At 28.4% G+C, this 10,534-nt stretch overlaps 1 protein-coding gene across 1 annotated transcript; it reads left to right on the plus strand.

Annotated features, from left to right (window-relative positions):
* Positions 1-3,539: 3,539 nt before the first annotated feature.
* On the plus strand, positions 3,540-8,249 carry LOC111615199 (prenylcysteine oxidase 1-like). The gene is made up of 4 exons (XM_023356607.1): positions 3,540-3,564; positions 4,974-5,148; positions 6,129-6,167; positions 7,613-8,249. The coding sequence occupies exons 1-4, from the start codon at positions 3,540-3,542 to the stop codon at positions 8,247-8,249; spliced, it is 876 nt and encodes a 291-aa protein (XP_023212375.1).
* The last annotated feature ends 2,285 nt before the right edge of the window (positions 8,250-10,534 follow it).

A 10,534-nucleotide genomic window follows, 5' to 3' on the forward strand; every position in this document is an offset into this window, starting at 1 on the left:
TTGGGAATCACAGATTTGCATAACGTTACGGCTGGTGATGGCTAATTGGTCGGCCGGGAATCACGCCACATGACATTTGCATAGTGCTACTGTTCAAGAAGCACTAATTGGTCATCGAGTCCAATGTTGACGGTATAAAAAGGTGACAGTTCGACACACCGGATATACGTCACTCTCGTCTAAGTTCGACTTGGGAATTTTTTTGTTGAATAATAAATGTGAATTCTTCTTCCTGGAAAAAATAAGACATTCCCTGAAAATAAGACCTAGTGCATTTTTCAGAGCAAAAATTAATATAAGACACTGTCTTATTTTCGGGGAAACACGGTATCTGTAAAAATGAATTATAAATAATGGTATAATATTTTAATGTTGTATTTATAATGTTGATTGTATAAGGTATTTCTGACATACAATTTATAAATGATCTCTGTTAAGATTTTAATATAAGTTCACTCTTTATATGTTTTAATATAATATTCCCTCTTTGTAATATTTATAGAATCTAAAATTTATTACAGAAAATGTTTTATTTTTTTTTAAACTTGCTCTTTAAATTTCAGGTTAATGAGATCAAAATATTCCATTTTAATCTCACTGATCATAACTGTATGTATATTATTAACAGAACATTTCTAAAGAATATGAAACTATAAATCAATTTTGAAGTGAAGACTATCAATCTGACAACAGTTTTTGAATAGAATTATTTTTAATGGAATAGAAAAAATTTTATCTGTTTAAATTAGAGATGGAAGTTTTCTTGCTATTAAATGGTGTTCTTAACAATAAGATCAATATGAATGAAAAAATGTTTATGATAGAAAGAAGCCATGGTAATGACTTTTGATTTTTTTATTCAGTATACAGAGCTTCAATTTGATATAAATCAGTAGCCATCAAAAAATCTTGAAGGATTTAAGAATGTTTTGATAAAGGCAGTCTAACAAACTATGATGAATCACAAATGGAATGGTAAAAAATCAATTCAGAATGTTTCTTCAATCAGCAATAACAGCTAATTGATTGATTGTATGCATTATAATAATTTATTAGCACTTAAATCAATAAGAATTTTGTTTTCATTTACAAAATGGATGAAAATGTGTAATAAAAATTGATTTTTCATAGGACGTTTTATAACTTTTGTTTTGAAATTTGTCAAGAGGATAGTGTAGATAAATATAAATTCCCATAATGTAGAAAGTGGAATTAAAATTTACAAATGGAACTGCAATTGAATTTTTATTAAGATTATTATTATTATTATTGTCTTATTTAAACCGATTTATATGAGTGTAATTCGAATATAGAATAATTATTTTAAGGAATTTTTCAAGATACAGAAGTTATATATATAATAGCATTGGGGTGGAGCAGATTGAGAGAGATTTATTATATTTTAGTATGGAGCATCTGTAGATCGATTTCTGATCAGGTTTCATATCCTCAATTGAATTTTTCTATCTAGAATGACGAAAAGAATAATTTTTTCCTCCTTTCTTTCAACTAACAACTTTATTAAATTATTCATCTATATATATATATATATATAAATGGACATGTATGTCCCTATATTTCACTTTTTCGCCAAAACTACACATCGTACGTGAATGGTGTTTGTATGTGGTAGTAGCCCCAAGTCTCCATNATAGGTACTTTAAGATCATTCTCTTAAAATAGGTGGGAGTAATTAATGAAGAAAGCTGTGAAATAACTATCATTATTGATGTAACTATTTTATGATATCAATAATGCATAATTATTCATCTTATTTATAATAATAAAATTAAAATTTATAGAAAATTTCTTTTAATTTAATTCATTTTTACTTAAAAAGTTGATTTAATTAATTGAAATCAGTAAATTCAGCACAATCATAATCCTATTCAATAAATTTCATCAAAATTTGATATAGGAAGTCATTTTAATTATTTGTATTTTTAAAAGAGGAAATTATTTTATATATTTATGTATAATAAATTCTATTATAACTTTGAAAATTTTCTAATAAATATTAATTCAGATTTATTCTTGAATGGAATTGTTAACCATTTGTAATTACATTTTTACACGGCAGTAAATAATATATGTGAATTAGCATAATTAAGAGAAAATAACTAAATTTTCTCCAAATCATGTTCTTAAGCAAATTTAATTCAATCAGTATGTTTCAGTATTCTGTAAGAATTTATAATATTGAATTACTTGCAACAGATTATTAACCATCTACAAAGATATTTTCCTGCAACTTTGCAGGAAAATATCTTTGTTGTCATTCCTGGAATTAAATTTTATTATATTTATTTCATTCTTTTTATTTTTGATATGCTATGGTATGTATACAAACATGCTACGGTTAATTTTTATCTGAAAATTGCACAATTTATATAACTCTAATTCACTTACAGTTCACCTAATTACCATTCAGAAACTTATCTCTGCTTAAAATTGATGCTACTTTTTACTTGAAAATGAATTTATCTGTTCTGAATTTGAACGCATTAAAATATATAAAATTTTTTCAAATTAGATAGGTGTAGTCTTAAAGCTATACAACAACAATGCCGAATATTATCAGGCTAGAAACAGCTATAATATTAATAATTCTCTAGTCCGGGTAGCATAATTGGCAATGCATTTGCACAGTAAGCAGGGGTTGTTGGTTCGAGTCCACTTCAGGCCAATTCTTTTCTTCTAGTAATTCTAAATTATTTAATTAAAATTTATAATTATTAAATTTTATCAAGAGATGGTGCCTAACATCTAACTCTAGTGCCAAATTGTCTTATAAATTATTAATGTTATAGCTGATTTTAGCCTGATAATATTCGATATTGGTTGGTGTATAGCTTTAAATATATCGGGTTTAGTGATGATTTTTGTTTATGTATAGTCTTATTTTTAATGCTAATATTCTTAATCCTTTCTTAGAATTTCATTGTATGACTTGAAGAAAAAAGATATGTAATGGGAATGTGATCATTACAGAGAGATAAAACTATTTCTCTGTAATGATCACATTCCCATTACATATCTTTTTCTTATATAATGATACTATTCAGCTCTTCCTCCATTACTCTCTCATTGAGTCTCCTATTGCTGGTTTATTAAATAGACTAATTAACCACTTTATTCCTAGTTCACTAAAATTTTATACATGTCAACAGGCATGTGATCTGCTCCTACATGTTTTTGTTGAAACTACATTATCTTATATTTTCAATTATAGTCTCTTTGACTTCTATATTTGAGCTACCATCCAACTCTGCATCTTCATTTAGAAGCTTATTAAACTTTACATCTCTTCCTTTCACTAATATCTTTTTCTCTTTATCTTTCAGTAAACTTATCTTCTCTGTGTTCTTCCTTTACCTATAATATTTTATATATATATGACCTTTTCTTTGTCTTTTACTATCTAACCTCTTATATATGATTATTTAAGTATCAAGGTAGAACAATTATTTATTATTTTATTTAATTAGATATTAAATAAAATAATATGTTAAATTAATATGATAATCTCTTGTAATATCATGCATATTTGGAGACAAAATCCAAGTAAGTGATATAACAAGGGACTAATGTATATATAAAAATATTCTGAATTATTTTTTGTTAACTGCTATGTAAAATTGTAATTCATGAATTAAATAACTATTGATGCTTGTTATGCCCATCATACATATATTATGGGCAAAACATGTCTGTCCATCATTTCTTCTGCCTTATTATTTCATTAGGTAATGAATTCTGTTGCTGAAGAGAGAAGTTCATAATGTGTGAATAAAAATTAAATATTGAGATAAAAAAGAAGTTCTTTCAATTATTAAGAAAAATATTGGAAAAGAATATTCGGAAAAGATAATAATATGGTAATATAAAAGAAAATTGCAAGAATATAATTCAAATTATAATTAAATCCCTTTAGATTTAGTAAGAACTAGTGATGATTAGCATGTGAGAAATGTGACTGGGTAGAGTTAGTTGCAGTAAGAAATTTTGTAGTTTGTTATTTTAGCAGTTGTAGAAGTTACAAATTAGTCTTTAGAATTTATGATATTCTGTATTGAATATTAGTAATTCATTTTCTGTATGATTAACTTTTAGGAATTTTATATTTATTGTATATTTAATTTGTGTAATTTTTATAACTAATAGATTGTAGAATCCTTATTAAATGTTTGTTTAAAAATTTTTAGAAACAAATTTTAATTTTGTATAAAAAAATGGTTGTAATAACATTCATTTAGAAAATGATATACGCTAACACATCATTCCAAATTCATCAGATCAGAAATTTGAATCTAACATTGAATATGAATGGTAGATTTTATGGGATTATTATTAAGGAAAGTGTACTCTACCCACAATACTTGGTCCTTAGAATCTACAATACATTTATACTTGAAAGCACGATGAGAATTAATAATTCATATTTTTCACCATGGCTTGAATCCCTTGGATATAATTTGTGTAACGTTGCTGTTTCCAAAAAAATGATGAATATGTTAATTTACATATTTTGATTGATAATGAATATATACATAGAGAAAAATTATTAGCAGTTTAACCTGTGATGATAGAATGACTGATTTATGGGTCACAAAAATAATTATAAAATATTATTTTTCAGATGAAATTAACATTATATCAAACAAAAATTTTTAGTAAAAAACTGTAGTTAACAGCAGAATTTTTACATTTAGTAAAAAATAAAACATTGATCATATTTTATTTCTGAAGACATCTTTTCACTTACTTATCAGGATAAATACAGTACAGTAATATCACGCATAACAAAGAATAGTCTTGAAATTAAAGAACAAAACATTAAATAATGAACATTGGAAAAGTATTATAGTTAATGTTTGTTACTACAACAGTATTACAACCTTTTTTTGTCCATATCTTTGATTATATAAAATAAAAATTATAAAATATTTTCTCTAAGTTATCTATTATTTTAGGTCTGAAAAGAAGAGATCCTGTATCTGGTTTATTAGGAATATATAATGGAAAAGAATATGTTTTTAAAGAAACTAAAAATCAAGCTGTAAATATTGGAAAATTGCTTTGGCGTTATGGATGGAGCATTATTAAACTTTGGTTTTGGATTAAATCAATGTTGGATAATTTTGTAAGGTAGGTAGTTATATCTTAATTTTTAATTTTGATGATTCAATTTTTCAATAAGTGCTATATATATTTAAGATAAACCATATATAAACAGTTAACCTGTATCGAATATACCTTATTATAGATGAACATATAACTATGAATATTTAAAACATGCATTTTAATGTTTTTAAAAAATTTTTAATTTTTTCAATCCTTTATTATGTAAATTTTATTTACCAATAACTCTACAATTTATGTATTTTATCAATATTTTATTAAAACAAACTTTTTCGATCCTATTCAGAGCTCTGCCTCAGGTTTAATTAACGTATAAATTACAAATTAAAGAATAAAAAGAAACTGAGTTCTAAGAGCTTAGTTTTTGAATGTTGTAAATTTGAAATAATGACTTACTGTTCAATATTTGAAAAAAGATAATTTATGTATTAAAATGAAAACATAAATTAAAAATGAAATAAATTACATATGTTATTAACCAAGATTTAAGTGTAGCCTATGTCATTCTCTTGCCTCATTGGGTTATCGAGTAGAGATTGCCAAGCTTCGGATAATGCACTGGTATTACATATACTTAGGAGCTAAATTTTGATCTGTAGAATCCTTACCATTAGCCAGTAGCTTAAATATAGTTGGATTACATCTATAAGCTATTCTAACATTCATATGTTTTGCTAATGTTTCACTGATTGGCTAATCATTTGGATTAGCCAATCAGCGACCGGCTTGCAAGAGATGAGAGACCAGAATGTGGACCCTGGTTTTTTTTTAATTTGTAATTTATACATTTTTAACCTGAGACAAATCTCTAAACGGTTGAAAATATTAATTTTAATTAAAATATTGTTGGTAAAGTATATAATGTATAGAGTTATTGGTATATTGATTTCCAGTTTTCTTTGAGTGTTTTTCTGAAATTTTATTTAGAACATGCATTTAAAATTTCCTAATATTCCAATTTTTTGAATTTTTAATGAATGTTACAGAATGCCTGTATATTCTAAAATAGAATGTATAAACTCTAAGTTATAATTTTGATCTGAGGTTGACCTATAAAATAAGTCAAAAATGTNTACTTAAAAGGGAAAAAAACATTTTTAAAAGGAAATTCTACGAACATATCGAAATTATTAAAACTAAAGAAACACACAGAATGAACTTAAATACTGGTACTGTCATAAATGACATCTGGCAGCCTTTCCTAAGATGCAAAGCCCATTAAAGTTGTCCTACCATCCTCCCACCTTAACCCCCACTGTGCAATTCCCACCAACCTCTGTATATGTTACAAGGATCCCTCACTTCTTTGTAACATCTTCCATCAGACCTGTCCTCTACACATCTCTTCTGTATTTGTCACATCCTACAGGTATTCCGTTAATTTTTCATAATTTACACCTTTTTAATATACACTTTTTTAGTTTTGTGCATACCACTTTTTATTTTAACACACATTATACTATCCTCAGGTGCATGTATATTGATCTGATAGCACTATTTGCTCATTCCTCCTCCCGTGTTTAAATATGTGTATATATATCTTATGTGTAATACCAGCTTAATGGTCACTATCTCAGGTAATTGTATTTTATCATATAAATCACTGTACGCGTATACTAATTTTTTAAATGAATTCTGTAAATTTTGATACCTGTAACCAATTTGATAATTATGTAATAATAATAGGACTGAAGAGGGGCATTAAGCCCGAAATGCATATCCGTCCAAGTCAATAAAGCAACCCTTTTCCCTCTTAAAGTGTTCCTGTATGATACGTTCTCAACAGCAACATTGTGCTAACCAAACACATTCTTTTCTTTTCTTTTCTTTTCTTATCTGAACTTTAACTTTTTTATCTGAGTGATTAATGTGATTTTTTAGAGTTTATAATTGAAAATTTTTTGATTATTTGTTTTTTAGTAGATTTTTCAATTTAAAAATGAAGTTTGAAGGTTTATTTTTGGATTTTGCTTACTCTTTGCAATCACATCATTTTTATTATTAGAAAGATCAGTTGTAAAAAATGTCTTCAAATTCATTTTGTATTTTTTTTCTCTAAAATATTCTATTTATCTTTAAGAACCATTGAATATTACTAAAATTTCAATCACTAGTTAATGTTTTTAGCAAAATAAGTTGGAAAAAGTTTTGAAATGCATAATACAAGAAATATTGGTAAATAAATTAAAGTAAATACAATTTTTCTCATTTTTTTCTGAGTTGTTTAAAGTCTTGTATTTGTATAAATATCCAAGTGACATTATTACAATTTTGAATTATTATAAAATATTGATGACAATTGTTATTTTTCAATATTTCGTTTATTATTTGTGCTTTATCAAAGAAAGCTTTATTAAAAATAAGTGATAATGTTAGTTTTTCCTGTTATGTATAATTTATTTTGGAAAAATGTTTTTCCTGTTATGTATAATTTATTTTGGAAAAATGTTTTTTAATAAAAATATTAAATTATTTTAGGTGCAGTATCACTAGCAGCCTCAGATTCTGGACTTTGGAGTGTCAGTGGAGGTAATAAAGAAGTTCCTGAAAAGCTGTTAGAAAAGGCAAATGTTGTTCTTCATAAAAAACCTGTATTAAGCATTACATTGATGAAAGATGAAAGTTTTGAAATTAAAGAATCAATGGATTCTGCTTCAGCATTATATGATGTTGTAATTGTTGCTGTACCTTTGATAGATGGAATTTCGAAAATCAAATTTAATAATTTTCCTACAAAAATACAAAATTTTAAGGGAAAATACCATCGCACTGTAGCAACATATGTAAATGGGAAAGTTAATATGTCAGCTATTGGATTACAACCTGCTGATCATTTGGATGGAGTCATAACAATTAATCCAGAACTTCCATTCAATAGTTTGGGCAAAGTTTATCCTGTTGATTACAAAAAGGATGAAACAGTTCCTGAGGTTTGGAAAATTTTCAGCCAGAAACCATTGACTGATGATTTTATGTCAGAAATGTTTGAAAGTATTACAGAAGTAAAAGTAGTTGATTGGTTGGCATATCCACAATACACTCCTCCTGATGCTTTACAGCCATTTGTTCTCCATCCTGGATTATANATGAACGTTATTAAAGTTTAATTAGAATAATACATTATTCTAAATAAACTTTATATTTATTTACATTAAGAAGGAGCTGAAAGATAAATTTATTAGGATATTGAATTCTTTCGTAGAGCCTTTATGTGCAATGAGGATGTCATCAACATAATGCAGGTATAAGACTGGAAAATTGGCTGCGTTCAGCAGACTTGACAGTTGTAACCGAGCAAATCTATAGCTGTTATGTAGCACCCTGGATCTGCTGAACAGTGAGTGATGTTGCGTTGGAACAAAAAGCCTCATTGGTCAGTTTCGGGTAGCATTAATGAAAGACTCTACCAAATGTGGCGTCAAAACTAGGGCTGTGGAGTCGGAGTCGTGGAGTTTTGATGTTTTAGCTGGAGTCGGATGTGAAGGAAAAGTCGGAGTTGGAGTCGGAGATACCATAAAATGGTGTGGGTTAGGCTATATGCTGATTTTAAATTGCAATTATGAACTTGCCTATGGAGCAATGGCTGTGACCAAAGGCATAGTACCTAGATATATAGTGGCAAAGGTTATGCAAAGTTTTTGAAATTATATATATCAATAAAATAAATTTTTATGCATCTATTTGCTGTCATCTATTATAAATCATTGCTCTGTTATAAAAATTGGATGAATTACATTTAAATACAGTCAAATTTCGAGTTACAAACGCCCCTGTTTACGAACAAAATTTGAGCGTCATATTTGCTCTTGTTGCCATACGATAATTCGATTTCTGAACAAGATACTCTGCAAGAACCCTCTGTCTTTGTCGAATGGTTAATATGAAGTGTGCAGCTCATATAGGTTATGTTCTTCGAGAGAACAGGAATATGAATGCATGCGTCCAATTAGCCGGCCTTATAGATGGAATGGTCATATGCGCGCGAGGAAATAATGCCTTCCGGCAGGTCTTTTAAGGAAAACTGGCCCTTATTCAGGCGTTACAGACGTGGAGAAAACCGGGAAACTTCACATGGCCAGCCCATCCGAGCGAGGTGCGAACTCACAACGGAACTCCAGTGTTCAGGGTCGAAGACCGCTTGGCTACTGGTGGACCGGCAAGAACCCTTTACAGAGGGACAAACGTCTGTGTAGGGTTCTAGAACTAAACAAGAAATCATAATACAGTTGAACCTCCATTAACGAACACTCCCGAATAGTGGACACCTACTTAACGGGAATTTTTACACCCCAGATCCCTTAAATAGGGCATCTATTATATTTACCTCTAAATTTGACTGTGGTGGTTTAAAATATAGTCAGTGACTACATTTTAAACCATTCACTACATTCCATTTTATTTAACACGAGTTCCTCAGCGTTGACAGTAATTCAAACAATGATAAATGCGCTAGTTTTACTTTTAGGATCAGGTGTAAAGATTGACGTCGCATATGCGCGACGGTGCCTCTATCTTCTATTGTGCAAATTCTTACGGGAATCATTTAATTCTGATTCTGATAATTCAGTTTTAGCAGAGACCACATATGAGAAATCACTTGGATATCATAACTTTACTTAGCCAAATCCGAAAAACAATATACCATGTGAAAAAATCTAAATAAGAAATAAATACAACTATGAACCCTGTGCCATCAATAGAAAGATGCTTGTTCTGTGCAAGACATAAAGACAGAAAATCAGGAGTAAGTGCAACAACATTATTTGTTGGGAAAACCAAAAGAAAAAGGTCCTACATAAAGACAATTTATTTGTTTATGAATTGGCAATATAAAATCTACTTAAAACACGTTACAACTTATAACTGTTTTCCTGCGGTATGTCGCTGGTCGGTTTTTTGTTATAATCGTGTTCCGCGTCAAATAAAACAATTTTATCTCAATTGGCTAAGTTGAATTTGCAAAAAATGAGATTGAAGGTTTTCCTAGAAGTGAGAGACAGTGGCACACTCTAAGGTTGGCCCAAGGGCCTTGGCACCCTCCAAAGACAAAGAAAAAAAAAAACTAGAAAATTTTCCAAAAATAACTTTTCCTAATTAGAATTAATTATTTTATTTATATTGTGTCGCGTCTTATATTTATGAATTAGAAGTCACGTAAGGTAGGAATTTTATTGAATTCACATTTAAAAATTTTTTATCCGTTCAATTTGGCTCTCCCGAAATTAAATCCCGAGTGCACCATTGGTAAGATACACGGATGAAACATACTATAGGAAATGCGGCTGAATTAATAAACCGAATCGAATGTTTTCTATATCGTTTTTACGTTATTCTTTATCTTTGCTTTTTCTTTTTCGACATCAAGTTCAAAAGAAAAACAAACTTTCTTCCC

Source organism: Centruroides sculpturatus, unplaced genomic scaffold (genome assembly GCF_000671375.1).
Source record: "Centruroides sculpturatus isolate CEXI.00-Female unplaced genomic scaffold, Cexi_2.0 scaffold2315, whole genome shotgun sequence".
NCBI classification, from domain to species: domain Eukaryota; kingdom Metazoa; phylum Arthropoda; class Arachnida; order Scorpiones; family Buthidae; genus Centruroides; species Centruroides sculpturatus.